The 20,946-nt window shown below is 42.5% G+C and overlaps 1 protein-coding gene across 2 annotated transcripts in view; it reads right to left on the bottom strand.

The window, feature by feature from the left end:
- Nucleotides 1-20,946, bottom strand: part of UTP20 (UTP20 small subunit processome component) — a 65,970-nt gene that overhangs the window by 31,628 nt on the left and 13,396 nt on the right. For both annotated transcript variants that reach the window (XM_075498059.1, XM_075498068.1), the window contains 15 exons: nt 20,564-20,652; nt 16,404-16,509; nt 15,007-15,157; nt 14,517-14,579; nt 14,027-14,185; nt 12,894-12,970; nt 11,931-12,010; nt 10,994-11,237; nt 9,815-10,021; nt 7,976-8,066; nt 6,281-6,366; nt 5,586-5,711; nt 4,818-4,984; nt 4,083-4,291; nt 924-1,067 (listed from right to left, as the gene is read on the bottom strand). In XM_075498059.1, coding sequence (XP_075354174.1) covers nt 924-1,067; nt 4,083-4,291; nt 4,818-4,984; nt 5,586-5,711; nt 6,281-6,366; nt 7,976-8,066; nt 9,815-10,021; nt 10,994-11,237; nt 11,931-12,010; nt 12,894-12,970; nt 14,027-14,185; nt 14,517-14,579; nt 15,007-15,157; nt 16,404-16,509; nt 20,564-20,652 — 1,999 coding nt within the window. The remainder of the gene's footprint in view (nt 1-923; nt 1,068-4,082; nt 4,292-4,817; nt 4,985-5,585; nt 5,712-6,280; nt 6,367-7,975; nt 8,067-9,814; nt 10,022-10,993; nt 11,238-11,930; nt 12,011-12,893; nt 12,971-14,026; nt 14,186-14,516; nt 14,580-15,006; nt 15,158-16,403; nt 16,510-20,563; nt 20,653-20,946) is intronic.

Raw genomic sequence — 20,946 nt, 5'->3', positions numbered from 1 at the left:
CTGAAAGTATTTCATCTACTGTTTGTCCATATACACGTACTACACATCACATATTGTTACCGGTAGAGCAGAGAAACGGGGTAGGAATAAACAAACACAATATCTAAAGAAGCAGATCTGGGGTTTCACAGACCACAGCAATTACTCCTGGTGCTCTTTGACAGGCTTTTCTGGTGCAAGGAAGTTGGACATCTGGATACCTCAAAAGCCTCAGTGGAAGAGCTCTGCTGGAGTCAGCCCATCTTGCTCAGTTACCCTTGGGGTGGAGGTGACTGCCTTTAGAGCAAAGACAACCCATCAGCTGGTACAGGCATTCTCTGGTAATCTCAGAGCCCAGTGCACTGGCACAGCCAGCGCAATTTCATTTTAAATACTGTGTGTTCTCTCTTCCCCTCACAATAGTCCATTTTCCCAACTCAGAGGTGCTCTGAATTTCTCTGACGAAGGCCACAGCCCTGTGCTTTGTTGCTGTGCTCATATGGGACTCCCAGCAGGCAGGCACAAGAGGGCACAGGTCACTGACACACCCTGCTGGGTCCTTCCTTTCCTGCAGTAGCATTTGTTTCTGCTGCAGGCCTGTCACACAGAAAAGTAGCAAAGTGCACCTAGAAGTGACTAGTATTATTTTGCTTCCCTGAAGCATCCAGGGAAGAAGTCTGCTTCTGTGGTTAAAGAACAAAGAAATGGCATCCATTTTATTCACATGAATTAATTTGTACTTTAACCTGTGACTTGATTATTCCAGGACTAATCAGACATGAGCCAAGAAACTGGCCTTGCACAGACATATCAGAATGCCAGAATCTGAGGCCGCATCCAAACTTGTGATGGACATAGCTGATACAATGGACTCCAGTGCAGCTGGAGTTCTCTGCATGGTACATGTTACACACAAGCTGTTTGGAAGAACAAGAAATACTTACCTGAGGCCATACCACTGCATGGAAAACTGCATCAATCTCTTCCACACTGAAGTTGTAGGTCTCATTATCAGAAAAAAACTCTGCCACAAGCTTGAGACCAAGACGTCTCAAATTCTTCAGTGGATTAATCAGCCTAGGTTGGACCTGTAAAAACAAAACAAAAAAACCCCAGTAAGACCTTTGCAGAACAACTGCTACCTACTTGCTCTGAAATTAAATACACTGACCACAGACACAACCTTTGCTGGAACTATCACAATGTTCTTCTGTTTTCTCCTGTAACTTGTTCACATTAGCAACCTACCTCTCACAGCTGACCTAAATTTTTCTAAGGGGTGCCTGTTCCCACAGTCAGTCAGTTACACAGGACTCCTTCAGCTCATGAAAATCCATGCTGACAGGTTTGAAGTAGCATCTGCCCTTTTTGGCCAAAATGCAGAAAGCTACAACACAGTTACATTTCCAGCCCTGACACTTAAACAATTCTGTTTTACACAGGAAAGGACCCAAATCAGCTCTCAAACGCAAAGTTGTACTTTGCACAATGAGACCTACTGGGAAGAAAAGAAATCAACAGACAAAGGGAAGGGGGAGGAATAGAGAAGGCAAGAATGCGAATCACCTCCTCCAATGGCATGGGGGGAATATAGTATTTGGTTATAGGGGGTTGCTTCCTGTACCCATTTAGCACTTACGTTCCATAGCCTTTCTTGGGGAAAACATTTTAGTAAGGAAATCAGCCACACAGCTAATCATGAAGTTATTCATGCACTGCTGCATTCTGACTCTTCTCCCAGGGAAGAGTCTTGACTTGAGTAACCTAAATTATTTCCATACTGTGCAATGCAGCTCACAGCACAAACACATGAGGTAGCTTCACAGTGCAGAGGTACTGAACTCCAGTCTCAGAAACAAGAGAGCCATGCCAGAGCAAATAAAGGCCGCTGTCAGAGACTGGAGCTACATCTTGGGTTCCTCAGGGTCTCCAGTACATATCATGATCCACCACACAGAATAAACACTTGTATCTCTTATTTTGCAAAGCAGCTTTGATGTCGAAGCCTCACTGAAAAACATCACAATTTTTTTATTTGATGTGCCTATGGACTTCTGAAGACACTACCCTCTACCATGCAATACACTGCTATACTCCCTTTGCATCCAAAATCACAGCTAAAAAGACAAAGAGGAGATGGTGGAAAAGGAACCAAACATGCTGTTGCACAGGACTTCCCAAGCTGTGCTGAATGTGTACTAATGGTGCGCAATCAGCTTCCAGGCAGCAAATGCGCTGCTTGAAGGGCCAAAGAAAGCACTAACCAGGCTGCAATTGCTAACGGTGACCCCTAAGCGAAATAATTTTGTGTCTCCCACTGTTCAATTGCTGTAAGAGCAATCCTCTGAGATCAAGTCTTTCAGAGGACAAAGAAACTCAACACTGAACAGAAACAGTAGGAAACGGTAAATTAATAACTTGGCTTAAAACAGTCAGAGTTGATGTTTAACTCTCCAGGCATTATCAGCCTGCAATAAATTACTCTCAAACTCCAAGAATGTCTTCTAATCATTAGCCAAGATAAACAGATTTCTCACACTCTTCCTTGAGCTTTTAATGTCTCATGGGCTAACAAAGTGCTAAATTAAGTTCAGACAAATGACAGACTGTCAGTCTGCATGTTACACAACGATGACAGGATTACTGTAGTAACCCTAGCAACATGTGACTATACCAGCAATGAATGAAGCAACTTTTAAAAGTCCTTTCCCAGTTTAAAACATGCAGGCACAAGCAATCCATTGCTTAAGTCAGACTGTGGGATGCTGCTGTCCTAAAATTTGCTCATCCCCTTCGTAAATGAAGACAGTCACAAGGTTCTGTGCAGCCTGCAGGCAACTACGGGACCTTGGATGCTCCCTAAATGCAAGGGCTTGCTCTGTTTGATGGATTGTTTACAAGACAAGTTCTAACCTCAAATGCTCACAGATGGGTCTTGGCAATAACACATGCACACAGTGACAAAACATTCATTACCTACCACCGCTTGCTCAGTCTATCATCACATAATTCCTTTCAACACACCACTTGCTCAGTCTATCATCTCATAATTCCTTTCAACACCACAGCGATGATGATGACCGTGCAGTTTGCATGTTTCTCACCTAATAAATGACCATGCTCTGTGCTGGACCAGACTCGAGCTTTCCTTCTCCTATTTGGATTGAAGCCTGGCAAAGGCACTAGTTTCAGAAAGATGGAAAAGCCTGGCTCAATGTCATAGCTTCCAAACAGCTGGCTAGAGTTCAGGGATCTCTGCGCTGCTCTCCTGGGCACAGGGCAGCAGTAAGCCAACATGACCCATCTTTAGATGCAGCCAATCTTTAACAGAATGTTTTCCTCACCTGACCCTTTCTGAATGTACAGCCGTTACACAGCAAGGAAAAAAAAACATTTGCAGTGCTCTGCAAATGTCTGGCTGAGACCCAAATTGTGACACTGGATTAGCATGACTACTCCTGATACAGAGCTGCCTTTGCTTCTAATGTGCTGAAAGCATGGCTAGTAGCCATGTTCTCCCTGTGTCCCACGGCAGGAGACAATCACTGTGGATAATCACTGTGATCATCCACAATGCTGAGCTCCCCTAGGGTCTAGCACTGCTACAAAACACTTCAAAGACAAGTTTTGCTCTGAAGTCCTCAGGCAAGGGACTTTAAATCCTCTCCTTCCCCTGCTCAAATGTTTTATCCTTGCAGCCAAGAAACTACACCTTTAAGGCCAGTTTCAACTTCCAGCCATTAGATCTTGTTACGTCCTTACAACAAATCATTTACCCTTCCCTCATGCCTATCTGTCCACAGAGCAGGCAGGTAGCAATGCACAGAGATCGCTGAAGAGACAGTTGGAGGTAACTCAAACAAAAATGAAGTCCAAAGCAGCTTTCTAAATATATTAACTCTGCCTGCACTGCCTGAGCCCTGTAGCACTTTCAGAAAAATATCTTTGGCCTCTATTTTGACAGACTTCTAATTGCTAAGCTTCACTCCATGCTGGCATTAAACTTATCTTTATCTGAACCAGTGAAGGTGAGTGTACACGTGCAAGCTAAGGTGAGGAGGAGGGAAAGGAATTTAATTTACATGTATGTTTGTATATCATACCTTCTCTCTTTGCTGGAGGATGCAGGATACCACAGCCGTCATGCAGAGCAGAATCTGTAGAATTTCAGGCAGGTACTGACGGATCAAATGTCCCATATTTTTCAACACAACTTCGAGACCATTGAAGAGGCTATGCTGACGCCCAAGAGGCAGGACTTTAGCTAAATCTAGCTCTGACATACTTCGAAGCACTGCAGTCTGGCAAGACCCTGCGATAGGCAAAGGGACAGGAACTTATCTAGAGAAGCTCCATGAAGATACCCACTACCAAAAATAATTTTCAATGAAAAATAGTATAATCTGGCCCTAAATTACAGTTCCTCACATTCAGCTTTTTAAGTAAGGACAGCTCCAGGTCTCCATCTCCTGTGACACTCAGATGTCTCCCACTGCTACAGTATCAGACCACTTTACAACCTCTGTTTATTGCCATCATACTCAGGCTAGCCTACAATGCCAGTGATTACTCATTCTTAGCCTGCTACAGCTTACTTGCCCAGCTGTGGCAAGTCATTCAGTTTTTCTGACATTGGACCTGTAAAACAGAGCAATCATGCTTTGTAAAAAAAAGCTCAGGGGAATCCCAGTCCTTATCAAAAGTTTACTTTCATCCTTTCATCCTTCCAAGGCACTGTTAGAGATAAACTGAAGCGTATAAGTACTAAGCGTATTTATCTTCCACATTTGTACAGGTCAGGAATTACCATACCCCCAGGTTCTACTGCCTGTACCTACCATTACTGAATTGCTTCACAGCTTCAAAGAGCAGATCCAAGAACATCCGTATCTCTTCTGGTAGTGAGCCAGCAAGGAATCGCAGAACAATCGACATGCGAGTGCCCGCTGAAGACTTGCCCTGTGTTTTGCTCCCTGTTTTGTTTCTCATTCTGCCATAGAGAATTCTTCAAAAGCCAAAAAGAGGTTGCATTAGCTTTCAGCAAGCCATCTGTTTCCTAGCCTCTTATTCTGTGGGAGAAACTCCATTTAAAAATATTCTCTAGTGAGAACAAGCTGAGTGGAAGTCCCCCCTTCAGGGTCTCCACTGAATTACTACACATCACCCAAAAACATCCCAGTGAAAGATCAGCTTCTGCTACTACAATGGAAGCTCTGCTGGAGACTTCAGGTATAAAACTAGAATACCTCCAGGCTAGCTTGAGGGCAGCTACTGCTGAAGAAGCAACCTGCATGGTAACTTGCATCATTGTATCTTAATAAAAATCGTGGCAATACTCAGTGAACGGAAGTGTTTTCACAGCTCTCTGTAAGCCTTAGAAGAAACAGTATTTACCAAAATGCTGTTTTTAAAGAAAACACCATTTGCATAACAGATTACATAAATGTGTTAATAAGAAAACCATACAGAACATCACAAACTAAGTTGTGAAACTATACTATTAACCATAGGTTTATCTCAACTGTTTAAAATGAGAAGCAGCAGCATTACATCTCTGCTCATGGTACTTTGACATGAAACTTATAAACCCGCACTTCATGACACACCTCATAAGAACTGGGATGAGATCTGGTCGGTGCTCCATTTTTACTACTGCGGTCTCCTCAGAAATACTGAAATGGACTATTTCCTCTTTAAAACTCTTGTCCTCCAGTAGCCTTTGCAAGTTCTCCCTGAAAGTAATAAACATTATTTGAAGGCAGGTGGGGGTAATAAAAATAAACAGATGCACACACACACATCTATATCTTAATTACCTACCTACCTAATCTACACTGTATATAAAATATTAAAGTACTGTGTTCCCACCCTTTTATCAAAAAATATTTTAAAAGCCAGCAAGTTCAAGCTAATTATGTAGGAAAGACCTCCTGGACACATTCTGAAGAGATTATTCAATGACAAACTACAGTTTGATGCTGTCACTTTCTCTGGGTGGTTATAAATCATGAGTACAAAACACCTCTTTGAAAATGACACAACTACTAAGCACACACTATTCTGGGACAGAATGAAAGTGTTGTCATTTTCCTGTAAACAAAAAAGAGAGACACTGACCAACCTCAAGACCTTATTTCCTGTTTCAGATACGAAATATACAGCTGGCTAAAATTAAAATTTATACGTATGTCTTCAACAAATACAGGAAAGGCTCTCTCTTTGAGGGAGCTGATCCAAAGCAGGATTCTGATATGAACAGCAGGCTCATTCACTCATGCTAAAATAATATAAAAGCTTTTACCTGTATGGCAGTAGATGAGGATGCTTGTATGTCATTATACAGTCAAGAGCTATTCTCTGTACATTCTGGTCTTGATGGGACAGTAACTGCAAATGATGAAAGAACATGAGTCCCTATCTAGAAGACAGAAGTGCTTACTGAAAATAGTGAAACAACCCAAAAGCTCCAAGCTCAAGCAGGTTTTGGACTAACTTATCAAAATGGAAACAGAATGTATGTGTTGCCAGAATAAAGCCAAGATGCAAATACACAACTGTCACTCATAAAAAGCAGACATGGTTGCTCGTAGTTCATATATACTTTCCCCCCATCTATATAGGATAGTTATAATATTTGTTTTTTCATAATTGTCTTTTGGACCACTGTCAGCTTGCGTTTTCAACTTCCAAAACCAGTTACCAGTTGTGTATCTGGGAAGACTGGGTTAAAAAGCAGACTACTCAAACCATCCCAAGACACCTGTATTTCTTTCCTGTGACAAACACAAAATACTCATAAGACTTGATATGCAAAGTCTCACTGAGATTTGCCCTCTCTTGAAGATGACTCCTCATAACCTAGGCACTAAGAAATACAGGTGATTTCCCCAGGCGGCATCCTTATCAGTTCTTCAGTCTCCTACCAAACAGCACAGGCTAGAATCATCAAAGGTCACTTTGCCATGATGTCCCTATGCCAGATGGACACACCAGCCATGACAATACATATGCTAAGACACAGAAATGGCAAACAGTAAGCGATGAAGTAATCTCTCTTCTTATGTCAGGCTGTTCTTCACACACTGTTTTGACCTGTACGCATCTCTTCAATATTTTCCTAAGAATACAGGCAAGCAAACACATGGACCAACTCTATTCCTAAGCAAAACTCTGAGGTTGACGGAGACAGAGTGGATGTTCATTAGAGATTCTCAAATTTGGGGACTAATGAATGGACCTTCCAACTCCCACACCAGGTACCAGGTGAAACCCAGGGAACTAACAGGTTTGTACCATTTAATACAGTTCAACAGCCCACTGACCACAGCCTCAGAGAACATAAATTGGGAACAATTAGAGCAAACCCCAATGATCTGAACAAATCCACAAATCAGGAACCAACAAAACCCAGTAAAATTAATAAAATACCCTTTTAAGGAGTGTAGGGTCCCTCTTAGAATCCCTCTTCAGAGTCATATTTTTGACAATTCCCTCAGGGAAATCCCTCAAAAAGGAACCTTATCAAACTGAATATTCTTCAAGAAGAAATTCTACTTTCTTTTTTTGATGCAAAATGATCTGTTGTTCACACTGACCATACTCTTTGTAGACACAACACTGTAGGACAAGGATAAATCTCCTTGGGTCTTCCCCAAGCTTTGGATTCAAAATCCTCTTCCAGATCCTACTGTGCAAGTGGAACAGACTCCCTCTACAGCCACTCCTCCACCTTACCACAGACTACTACTTGTCTGCTGCCAGATCTGTTTGACTGAGCCGCTCCTGGCAAACTAAGCCAAGTATCTCAAGCAGGTCTTTGCTAAAGGGGCTCATTTCAAGTGAAGCCTACTAGGAAGCCCTCTCAAGGATAGCTCCTTTTCCAGCTATCATGGCTGGGTTCAGAAAACAACCTGTTTCTGCAGTCTCAGACACTGCATTCAAATAAGAATGAGTTCATTTATTAGCAGTAATTCTAAAAGCCAGCACATAGCATCACCTGGGTATATAATGCGTTCAACTTCTGCTCCAGATACAATGCACGAGGATTCGAGAATTTAGAGAAAACTTGTAAATGGGCTATTAGTTGCCTGTAAAACAAAACAAAACAATTATTTTTTAAAATGACCGGAAGAGACAATCCTGCGTTATCATAAACAAATGGGGAACTTTTAATAAAAATTTATTAACAAGAAATAAAACAAAACAAAACACAAAAGGATCCCAAGTCTACAGGCCTCCATTTCAGAGACACAGCAAGAGGTATCCTGTTCCTTCTCCTAAGCAGCTCCTTCCAGATGTCACTTCACTGCACAGACAAGGCCATTTCCTCAGTAGCACCAGATGGGCTCAGCTTTTGATGAGAAAGGAATACAAACAGTCAGGATGCAGCTTACTTCTCTCTGCCAGCCCAGCCTGGAACACCAAACAGGTGAATTTACCTCTTTATTTATTTACTTGTCCTTAACTGGTACCCATTTCACTCCTGTCAACATGAAGGGCTGCATTTAGCTATGGACTGTGCTGGACTTATGCCAGGCTGCAAGCACGGATGGGAGTCGGTTCCTCTAGAAGTGGCTGTGTCACCCCACATCTACCCCACCTCCACTTTGTGGGAGGGGAGAGAGGTGACGAGGGTAAGGAAGGTGTGAGACCTCCTCTACCATATGCGCTGTGGGGCTGGCAGAGGCTGTTCTCATCCAGCTGGTCCCGCTGATAGTTTACACTAAACTCTCCAGACACTCAGCTGGGCCACCCTCCTCCATGGCTGGGCTCAGCCAAACCTCGCGGGCCACAGGGTGCAGCCCCACGGGAGCTCTTCTACTACGGTACGGGCCTGCCTGCATAAACTGTCCAGGGCGAAGACGAAGTGAGGTCACTCCAGAACTCATTAACACGTCTCCAGTAAATCTTTCATGCCTTTGTTACTACTACCTGAAACTAATGCTTCCACTTAAGTACATGGACATTTTGAGATGGAGGTTGGAAAAAAAAGAAAAAAAAAAAAAATCTTGGACTGTCACTGTATTTTAATTGCTGCTAATTCGCAGATACAAGCCAGAATCTGGGAACAAAGTGAAACACCTATAAGACACCTGGGATTAAATGACAATTCAGGTTACATATCAAATACTTGTTGTGTTCCAACATGTAAGGTGACATTTTGAAGTTCTCTGTCATTATAAGGGCCATCCTTTGCAGAAAAAGTGGCAAAATACAAATCTTTGTGATGTATTTGTAATGGACATGTGACAAAGGTAATCAGGGTAAAAAGACTCTGATTAGAGAAATTGTGGAGAATTCATACAAAGAGTCACTTTCTCCATGTATTCAGCACTGCAAACAATGACATTACAACAGCATGTAGCTTCAGTCTAAAACACTACCGAATAAAAATCTTCATCCCTAAGAAGAAGACTGGGACCAACATTCGTAACAGGTAGGCGATGGCAGAATCCCAATATTAAAATAACAGTGCCCGTGGTTTTAAAAGACCAACAGATACACACTGAGAAGCCAGGGGAATGCATGTATAATGGTCTCTAAAAATGTCAGAATGGCTTCAGAATACCACATAACTTTTGCTTGAAGTAACACAAACCACAGACTGTCAGCAGGTAATGAGATAATGATAAAGCCTGGGCAGGGTCTCTGGATGTTTAGTACTGTGCAGGCAGAGTTTCTGACTCTAAACTGCTTATAATCAATTGAAAAATTATGAAGTGCAAGCAAAAGAAGAAAAAGGAATATATATAAAAATGTAGCTTTTATCTCAACATGAGCTGCTGAACCTGCCTTTCCATGAAAGCACTAGCAAGGGAAAACTAAAAATACTTACTTAGCAGCAGCTCTTCTTGTTTTCTTTTTTGGTAGTCCTACAGTAATTGGTTCCCCTTCTTCCTTTTCTTCTTCCTCCTCCTCCTCCTCCATAGCAACATCATTCACCTCTTCACCAGGTATTTCTTTTGCTGCTCCTGTATGACTAATTTTCTTTCTAAGATCCTGAGATGGAGCCACTAATGAATCTGCTGGGTAGTACTCGTTTCTGTGTTTGGGGGGGGGGGGGGGGAAGGAAGGAAGGAATTAAGAAGCATAGCGTTTTTCAGGGTTTCAGGGCAAGAACAACTAAAAATTCCACAATCTCATTATTCCACCATTCTCATTATTAATGGCACTGTGTCTTGGGACACTATATGGCTAAAAATTCCCAAAGAAGCATACTTCAGCAAGTATATGCTTCTTTGTCTACAAGTTGCAGAGATATAAGGCGGTGACCAAATACACTAAAGGAGACTGGAGGTACCTGGTGGAGAGGAGAAGAGAGACGTGAGTCACTGAATTCCTAGAGGTCTGTAAAGAGGTTATGTGGAAGGCATGAGGGTTTGTGTTTGCTTGAGTGGGCAGATGAACAGTGAGTATGTGAGTGTGAGAGTAAGTGAGGAAACTAATCTACTACAGTATGGTTCAATTTTTCCAGGAAGGCAAGCAAAACACAGGTTTTCTAATCATAGAAAAGGAATATCCCCATGAAATCACATCTACCCCATGTGCATCATACTATCTGATATGTGCATGCATGCAAGCACACCACCGCTCTCCCTCCAGGGGCAGGAAATTGAATCGGCCTCTAACAAAACCAGTATTTTCCCCATCTTGTGGGAAAATATTTTGGTCTTCTGTGATTCCAAATTAAAACATATTTTCCTTTACAAAAACACAAACTTTATTTCCACTGAAATCACTCCCTAATGGAGTAATCAGGCTGTGACAGTGGCAAGTCAATAAATGAGAGACTGAGTAGCAGAAATGTACTGCTAGTTTCATTTCAGCCTGCTTCTTGTGTGATGTTTCTAACAGAATCCACATTTCAATCAAAAGGTTATCTTAACTGGAAACAGACATCTCATCAGCCATGCATTCAGGAAATAAAGTCCATAATGAGATAGCCATAGACTTAAACCTCAGCAACACATTGAAAGCAATGTGTCCTCTCAACTGAAAAATAAATCTTACTTACCTAATAAATCTCAAAAGAAGTGGGGAAAGTTCCCTCGACCTAGGCTCCACTCTGTCTGGAAACTTATCCAGTGCTTTCCACAGTAGAAAACGGAAGTTTGTGTGGTCCAGCCGCTCACTGCAATCTGTTCTAGTCCTCAGCTGCTCCAGGAAGACAGTCCCCACCCCTCCTTCTGGCATCTTCTCGCTTTCTGTTTCAGCAATGCTTTCCTCTTGTTCATCTAGTTCATTTTGCAGCTCCATTTCTACAGAACAGATGAACAAAACCTCTTCAGGTTACCTCATAACTGCCAGTAGCAAGGTATCAGTCCCCCATCATGAAAGTAATACTTTTGGTGACATGTACCTGTTTAGACAACTGTATTTAACACTGACCTGAACAACCCACATTGCTTAGAAAGTATTCTAGGATACCTTACAGCCCTGACACGTCTCAATTAATCTCAGTTCTCTTGAATAACAGAGAAGTCCACAAATGGCTGCATGCTCATGGCTCTGTTGTGAAATCATAGATTCCATACACCCATAGGTAAACCTCAAAAGCACACTCAAGACAGACACTGTTTGCAGGAATTCCACTGAATCTATGGAGCAGAAAGATGGTCAGCCCAATTATACAGGTTTCATCATTGTTCCTGATCAGTCTGGGCAGAGCCAGCCTTAAGCATGGACGAAACTGTTGCATGGCTTCCCACAACCTGCAACTCCCTCCTGTAATGCAGGGGCCTTTTCTATCTCCTTCTCAGTGTTTAGGGCAAAAAGAGACATAGTTTTCTCCCAAGCCTCTCCATTCCTGCCCTGGACATGATGTTGGTAGTCAAGAGCCCTGGTTCTGAATTCCCCCATCACATGTAAATTTGGGGCACATAAAAACACAGTCATGTCATTCACAATTGGCTGGGTTACTGTCATAACAACATTTAGGAGCCGTGACTTACCAGCATAGGTAGCAGCCCTCTCCAAATGTTCGTATAAGACCTTCCAGAACTGTTTATTCTCCATTTCCTTTGCGTGAGAACTAACAAAGCATAAGACAGCATGAAATTAAAAGGGAAAAAAACAAAAAAAAGCCATGCGTCACTAGGCAAGTTAACAACTAACACAATCAGAGGCTTTGATCACTGCTTTAATGTGGGTGTCCGAAGACAGGACATCTGCATGATACAGCTGTAGCACTTCCTTGCCTTTACTCATGGATCCCAAATGTCAGTTGTTATTAAAATAATCTGGGTGTATCTCATGACTTCAAACGAACTCGAATTGAGTAAAAATGTTCTCAAGCTTTCTACTGACTTCTGTAGAGTAACATCATATAGAACCAAAGGAAGAATTAGCATGGACATATCTCTTGAAGACCCGGTTTAATATTTTTTTATTAATTCACTAGTTTGAAGGGGAAAATCCCATCCTTTTTAATCATACAACAGAGGGCAAAAACCAAGAAGATAAAGTCATGCTGAAAGCAGACACTGATTTCGGTATTTAGCTCAGCTGTCACCATGGTAAGTCTTCCCTACTCTTTAGTAGGATTTAGAGGTTTTCCAGTAAGGACAGAAAAGTCAGAGACGGGGAAACTGAGAGGGACTTCTTGCTCCTTTAAGCATTTGTGAAACACTAATCAAATCCTGCTACTTTTGACTCAAAACTCTGATGCTATTTGACTATATTTGTTGCAAGTTCCCTTTAATAGTAAGAAAAATCAGAAACTAAGTTAAAAACTAAGAGTCTACACAGGCTGCGATTCGAGAGATCAAATTAGTTTCAGAAGATTTCACATGAAGGTTCTCATGCACAGATCTCTCCAAATCAGACATTTTTATCTCAGCTTTTGTTCACAGAACAATGGAAGGAATGTTCTGTGAGACAACCACAGATTGCAGCATCCAACTACATATACTCACGTTATGAGTTCAATTACAGGATCCCAAAGAGGGCTGAAGTTAATATAAAGCATTCCCAGTAAATACCGAAGAGGCACCTAGAATGACATATAATACCATCTTGCTGAGATGTAGAAAACCATAGTTAAAGATCAACCAACCTCCTCTAACCTTTATTCCTCTCAAATAGGAAACTTTGATCAAAGAAGTTCTCAGAAGTCCTACAAGTAATGAAGCAAGTCACCCACATCATCATTCTTTGTCTCATACCTGCATGAGGAAATCTAGAGCCCATTTACTGTAAGCTGCACTGAGAGCTAGTCACCATACCTACATACCATGAACGTGCAAAAAATAGTTCAGCACAGCAGATGATCTGGATTGCCTGCCTCCCTCTCGAACTTCAGGGCTGCCATAGCAGCATTAGGGACCTCAGAAAGAGGAAAGTTTGCCCTGAGGAGTCTTTATTGCACTAGGCCTAGAAGCATGTCCTCTGGACTGGCTCCTTGCTGACCTACATGCAGTAGGACTGACCTACAACCCTTCCCAACAGCAGCTTACAAGTCAAGCTAAAAAATTATACAGGTACAGCAACAGCCACAAAAATAATAAAAAACCCCTCCCACCAAATCCATGATCATTTAACTTGTAAAACTGTGACCCTTCCAAAATCTAGAAAATGAGGTCCCCTTTAGCTCAGCACCAGTGGAGATTCAACAGTCACAGGCATACAAGATTTCCACCCTGCAATAAGATCCAGAAGCTAGGCTATCCAACGGCCAATGGGAGTCCTACCAACGTTTAGCCATGCTGAGGGTATGGCAAGGTCATGATTTTAAATTTGCTTATGACTCACTACTCCCTGGAATCATTTGCCTTCCTTTCCACAATACCAAAACCTGATTAGTCTTGTTGTGGGCCATGTATCTGGATACCACTATTGTTCTACTAAATATTCCAGAGAACGCAATAGTCCCAAGGACAATGGGAGCTGTGATCCCTACTAACAAGTAAGTTTTCTAAAACCTAATCTGGGAGATAATTACATTTTTTAATGAACTCTTATTAAAAACTCTGCAATCCATGTGATGGAATAAGAACATTCTCTTGCAATAAAGGAATGCGACAACTACTTTTTGACAATAACTACTTACCTCCCGCAAAGTTCCACTTGATATTGCAGACTGCACTACATCACATCTTAGTTTCCTCAAATGGAGAAGTTTCTCTCTGTAATCATTCACTGTTGCTGGCACAAGTTCTGCTTGGAGCAATATGGCAAATACTGGCTGAAGCGCCCCTGTGCCATCACCCTGAACAAACAAGTGACATGCATATTGTTAAGAGTATCCTTTTCTCATTGAAAGGTATTTCAACAAAACTACAGAGAGTCCCAGCCATTTTGGATCACTGAACAAAGTCAAGGGATTTGCTCTGGTTTCCACCACTTAGGGATCAAACCTCACACATTTGAAAACATCAGGAGGCAGGGGGACAAAGAGATAAAGCTGGAATGTGAAAGCACAAAAGCAGAGGACAGCCTCTGCCAGACACACACTTTGTTTCTTCGAAGTGGAAAACAATTCACACACAACATCAAACACAGATGGCTTTGAAATGTTAAATGAAAAGTTTTAGCCCTACCTCAATCTGTGTAGAAGGTGGATTCTCAAAATGGTTTAGTATTCGAACAGTCAATAGCCGGACCTATCCAAAGTGGAAACATATGTCAGGAGCATGCAGGAGAATGCAGGCTACATACGCAGACACATACACACCTACACAGAGGTGAATGTTTTGCACAGGAGGCTGATTTCACTGGGTTCCTCCTAGAGCTGAGAAACGGATGAGCTCCTGTAGTCTAGCAGGCAATTCAGAATGAATACATTAGGCTCCTGCTCTGGTTCACCTCTAGGGAAGAGGCAAGCCTCTCAGGGCTAAAAGTTAACCTCTGTTAACTCATGCCCCACAGCAGCCTCTTAGAAATGGACACGGTCCTAAAGAGATACTATGGAAGTAATAGCTTTACACAGTCTCATGTTTCTCCTTTCAGCCTTTGTCATTTAACTCAGTTTACTTAAATTACATTGTTAAAATACAAATTATCTTGCATGTGCTCAAAAAAGCAGATTACCTTGGAAACGCCAGTGGAAATATTAGGATGCAACTTCTCAAACAAGTCCATTAGGTTCCCTTGGGAAAGGGGTTCCTGGCAGCCACACAATGCCAGCCTCGTGTAATAGAGATCAGCCAACAGCAAGGCAGAGGGGTCTGAAGGGAAAGTGCTAAAATAACAGAGTGTTTTATTAGCATACAGAGAGCACTGCAACAATACAGATATTTGAAACTAAGGCAGTAGTGACAATAACAATATTAAGAGAAAATTCCACATGACTTCAGATTCTGCTGGCACCAGCAGGCCTGTAAAGTTAGACTTTACCAGCATGTTGGCTTGCAGCCTCAAAGCCCAATTACCTATGACAGTCCAAGAGGCGTGAGATTCCTCCTTTGTACTAATCATGCCTGTCAAGCTGGGGCTAGCAGGCTGGACCCGCAACACACACACAGAGCTGCAGAAAACAAATCTGCACAGATCAGACAAGTGTTGCTGTTATTACCCACGTGTCCAGCCAGTGATCAACTTCAACAGAAAAGAAATAATCTGGGCTTAGGTGAGACACCAGGAATCCTGCCTACCCACAGGGAAACCTCCTTCTACTACTTAACGTCCTTTACACCAAGTGAGCTTCACAGCCCCAGCCCAAAGCTGGCAGAAGAGCACTAGACTGAAGCTCACTGCCAAGACTTCCTTCTTGATCTGGGCAAGCTGTTTCATCTCCATCATGCCTCAGACATGGGCACCATGATTTCCTAACTGAACAGGATGTTTTGAAGCTCAAGCTACCAAAGACTTGGAGAACACTCCAGCCCAACAGTGATGGGAGATGACAAGTTCAGCAGGACTTGCTGGAGAGAGATCAACAGTCTCCCTCAATCCCTCCAGCCGCTCAGTTAGGTGTGTTAATTATAAGTAGAAGAGAGTTACAATAAATAAAATGGTGCATACAAAACCTCCTCCCATTGTGGAGCAAGCACACACATGGGTATGTAAGGACACGGTGGAATCCCAACACTGCCAACAGACTGCAGAAGTTCAGGCTTTTGACACAACTCAGAATGCGCTGTTCCTGTCTCTTTTACTATTATAATGTAACATAGTGACTAAGCGTAGTGCTCCTAGGCAAAACTAGAACCAACGTATTTGACACACTACCTTGCAGCTGTCTAAGAAAGCTTCAGTTTGCACAGAAAAGATCACTGAACAGGTACTACATCTACGTGGTTCTCCAAACAACAGTGCTTACAACATTGCTACCTTACATAACCACAATACTGAAGCAACGAGCCAGTGTAACGGAACCGGCAACACACAAAGAGGCATTTAACAAGCCCCTACATAAAGGCAAAGTCAACTCTTTGCCGTATCAAGGAGAATCACAAAGCATCACAGAACAGGCAGAGTTTACTTACGTCACCAAGCTCTTGACACGCTCCACAGGTAACAAATGGAGTATTTCAGAAGACTCTGCCAAACTAAGAAGAGTACTTACAGCTTGGCAGGCCACAAACAGGCTTCCTGGAGCAGAGAGAGAACAAGAACAACCTGTATATTTACTCAGCTCTCCATGACTTGTGTTTGTATGGTGCTTGTCCATGCTGACATGGCTGGAGTCACAGAAATAGGGTGACATATGGATCCCAGAACTGACGTGTATTTTCTAACCATTATTATAACCCATGAAGAAAATGCTCATCTGGCTATCAAAGTAAGTGCCTATTCCAGCGAGCCAGCATTGAAAGCTGTGAGCAGCTCCCAGTTTGCATGTGTTTCCGTCACACCCACGTACACAGAGAGCAGAGATCTGGAGCTAAGCACTGTTGCAGGAGTCTCAGATAGCTCTATGCTACAAATGGCACTCAGAAATGAAGAAATGCTACTCAAATTCATATGACTACAGCAAAATAGAAGCAAAAATATATACTGATGCTACCACACAGGTGCCTATAAACTTTGGCACTTTGGCAATGCACTACTGTATGAGATCTTCAAAGACGTTCTATGTACTTAAAGACTGAACATTTGTTAGTGAATGGAAGGGGGGTTTGCTGAATTCTGTTACAGCAATCATGTCTCCTTCCTAAACCTCTCAGCCTCCTTTAGGGATGGAGGGTTTCCCAGAAGCAGAGGAGAGCCAAAGCCCTTCCAGGCAAGAAAGGGGAAGGGCAATTCCCTTCCCCTGCCATTCCTAAGTTAGCAAGTAGGTTGTTTTTAAAAAGGGAGAAGGGAAAAAGGGAGAAGGGAAAAAGGGAGAAGGGAAAAAGGGAGAAGGGAAAAAGGGAGAAGGGAAAAAGGGAGAAGGGAAAAAGGGAGAAGGGAAAAAGGGAGAAGGGAAAAAGGGAGAAGGGAAAAAGGGAGAAGGGAAAAAGGGAGAAGGGAAAAAGGGAGAAGGGAAAAAGGGAGAAGGGAAAAAGGGAGAAGGGAAAAAGGGAGAAGGGAAAAAGGGAGAAGGGAAAAAGGGAGAAGGGAAAAAGGGAGAAGGGAAAAAGGGAGAAGGGAAAAAGGGAGAAGGGAAAAAGGGAGAAGGGAAAAAGGGAGAAGGGAAAAAGGGAGAAGGGAAAAAGGGAGAAGGGAAAAAGGGAGAAGGGAAAAAGGGAGAAGGGAAAAAGGGAGAAGGGAAAAAGGGAGAAGGGAAAAAGGGAGAAGGGAAAAAGGGAGAAGGGAAAAAGGGAGAAGGGAAAAAGGGAGAAGGGAAAAAGGGAGAAGGGAAAAAGGGAGAAGGGAAAAAGGGAGAAGGGAAAAAGGGAGAAGGGAAAAAGGGAGAAGGGAAAAAGGGAGAAGGGAAAAAGGGAGAAGGGAAAAAGGGAGAAGGGAAAAAGGGAGAAGGGAAAAAGGGAGAAGGGAAAAAGGGAGAAGGGAAAAAGGGAGAAGGGAAAAAGGGAGAAGGGAAAAAGGGAGAAGGGAAAAAGGGAGAAGGGAAAAAGGGAGAAGGGAAAAAGGGAGAAGGGAAAAAGGGAGAAGGGAAAAAGGGAGAAGGGAAAAAGGGAGAAGGGAAAAAGGGAGAAGGGAAAAAGGGAGAAGGGAAAAAGGGAGAAGGGAAAAAGGGAGAAGGGAAAAAGGGAGAAGGGAAAAAGGGAGAAGGGAAAAAGGGAGAAGGGAAAAAGGGAGAAGGGAAAAAGGGAGAAGGGAAAAAGGGAGAAGGGAAAAAGGGAGAAGGGAAAAAGGGAGAAGGGAAAAAGGGAGAAGGGAAAAAGGGAGAAGGGAAAAAGGGAGAAGGGAAAAAGGGAGAAGGGAAAAAGGGAGAAGGGAAAAAGGGAGAAGGGAAAAAGGGAGAAGGGAAAAAGGGAGAAGGGAAAAAGGGAGAAGGGAAAAAGGGAGAAGGGAAAAAGGGAGAAGGGAAAAAGGGAGAAGGGAAAAAGGGAGAAGGGAAAAAGGGAGAAGGGAAAAAGGGAGAAGGGAAAAAGGGAGAAGGGAAAAAGGGAGAAGGGAAAAAGGGAGAAGGGAAAAAGGGAGAAGGGAAAAAGGGAGAAGGGAAAAAGGGAGAAGGGAAAAAGGGAGAAGGGAAAAAGGGAGAAGGGAAAAAGGGAGAAGGGAAAAAGGGAGAAGGGAAAAAGGGAGAAGGGAAAAAGGGAGAAGGGAAAAAGGGAGAAGGGAAAAAGGGAGAAGGGAAAAAGGGAGAAGGAAAAAAGGGAGAAGGAAAAAAGGGAGAAGGAAAAAAGGGAGAAGGAAAAAAGGGAGAAGGAAAAAAGGGAGAAGGAAAAAAGGGAGAAGGAAAAAAGGGAGAAGGAAAAAAGGGAGAAGGAAAAAAGGGAGAAGGAAAAAAGGGAGAAGGAAAAAAGGGAGAAGGAAAAAAGGGAAAAGAAAAAAAATTCCCCTCTCCTTCATCTCTTCCCAAGCATAAGAAACACTGTTCCTAAACCAGGCAAATTGAAGAAAGTTTTTAAAGGATATAATTTTCTTACATGCTGCCAGCTGCCATGGAAAAGAAGGGGAAGTGAGCATTCATTTCCTGTTTATTCCTTTGAAAACGTCCCTCTATTCCAAGTTGCTTAATTCCCCAGGTGTGTGCCGAATCCTGCTCACCATTAACCTCCATAAGGAGCTCCTCAAAGAGAGGAGAAAAAAACAGCAAGTAATGGCAGGATGAAGCCTTCTGCATCTATAGTGTAAGGGCACAGGTTCCCAAACTGTAATCTGCATACCATTTGGTAGTAGTACATCTGTGCTGGACAAAGCGGCTCCCAACCTCACTGTGGACACACCTATATGATCAATAGGGCAAGCAATTCCATACAGGCAGTTACCCCTGAACAGCTGACAGGGGTAACTTGCTGTTGCTCTGTCTCAGTTTGCAAGCCTGCTTCCCTGCATTCTGCAGCAACTGTAGAAAAACACCCAGTGCTGGAACTTGCACTTTCCCTCAGGCTACACAGGCCAGGCAGGTCAAATAGGGAGCACAGGGCTGGGGTGTGCCTTGCACAGACAGTGAAAGGAGACTTGAGTCCTAGTAGAAGGTGAAGGAATTGTAGAGATCATGGAGCTGGAAAGAATGCCAGAGGATGAAGAAAGTGTCCAGGAACCCTAGTTTGGAAGGAGGGTGAGGAAAATCAAGCAAAGAATGTAGGATGGGGCAATAGGAGGCACAAGTGTAGGACTGAGGTTGCATTTGTTTTGTTTTCTCTTACGGGCAAAGGAAGAAAGAGCAACACGCCTCTTGCACACACACAGAGCTGGCGCAGAGCTGCTACTACTGCCACCAAAGATGAGACCCAAGAAAAGAAAGTTTGTGTATTTCTTTTTTAGAATAAGTACATTGCCACTAAAATAATCACAACAACATGCAAACCCTGCAAACAGGATAGAAGAAAGGACTCAATCAAAAAGGACCATGCTTAACAAAGATTAGAGAAGAAAAAGCAACAGAGCCAACTGGCAGATACATTTAGGAATGTTAATAAAGGGATTATAAAGGGAAAAGACCAGACTCTAGAAAAGCCCTTTCAAACCAAGGAATGATGAACACTGAACCTGGGACGTTCCAATACTTGCTTATATTTGGCACAAGGTCAAACACTTGCAAGCCCCCTGAGTAACGACTGCCGTGCCCAATGAAGACTAAGCTAAAATATTTTTTTTCTGGCCAGAGAAGGAAGACAACCAGTGACCTGGAGTAAAGATGCAGCATTTTAGAATTGGTGCTGTCACTTAGGTCAGAGATAGTAATGTCCCAAACTTTGCACTATAGGTTTGGAATAGTCTAATTGGAGTTGTGAGTCAATAGTCTCTCCTTCACTTGACCGCTTCAGCCTGGATTTGGTTTAGATTGATTTCCATCCACTTTTTTCTTTCTTCTTTTCCTTCACAATTATATCTGTCTTCCACTTTGCAGAACATCTGCCGCCCCATTATTATTATCAACAGCAAATGCAGAATCGTTTCCTGGAGGGTGTTTCCCCCCAAGCTTTGCTTTTCTAGTTTTACTTGAAAAAGTAAACTTTACTTTATTGGTCAATAAATTTGGATACAATGCTACTGCTATTCATTTTCATGCTTTGTATAATCAGAAAAACTGCTTTATATTTTTTTTATATATCAACAAAAAGCAAATCAACAGGAAATAACTGTAACTGACCTTTGCAGAGGCTTCCTTTATCAATGGCTGTGAAGAGAGAGTCTATAAAACTTGTCACATGGGGCAGAATGTTTTCTTTGTCCATTGGTCTGTCCAAAATAAATGGAAAGACTTTTATCTCTACACAGTTACACTGACACCTACACACATATGAAAGCTTTCTTTCACATCTATCTTGTATTAAATTACAGATAGCTCACCCAAGTTTGAAACCAGCAGCAAACCATTTTTGCTATGTCCGATTTACAATTTAAGTTGTAGCATTCACTGCACCTTCTTTCCAACTAGTCCTTCCATACCAGAACATCGTAATTATTGAAAAAACCACTGTCTAGAGAGGATAGTGCTTAAAACACAGAAACTGAAACGTGTCATGTACATCT

The sequence above is a fragment of the Mycteria americana genome, chromosome 1 (genome assembly GCF_035582795.1).
Source record: "Mycteria americana isolate JAX WOST 10 ecotype Jacksonville Zoo and Gardens chromosome 1, USCA_MyAme_1.0, whole genome shotgun sequence".
Taxonomy (NCBI): domain Eukaryota; kingdom Metazoa; phylum Chordata; class Aves; order Ciconiiformes; family Ciconiidae; genus Mycteria; species Mycteria americana.
Note: the sequence above shows the minus strand (reverse complement) of the source record. Positions and strands in the feature narration are given on the sequence as shown.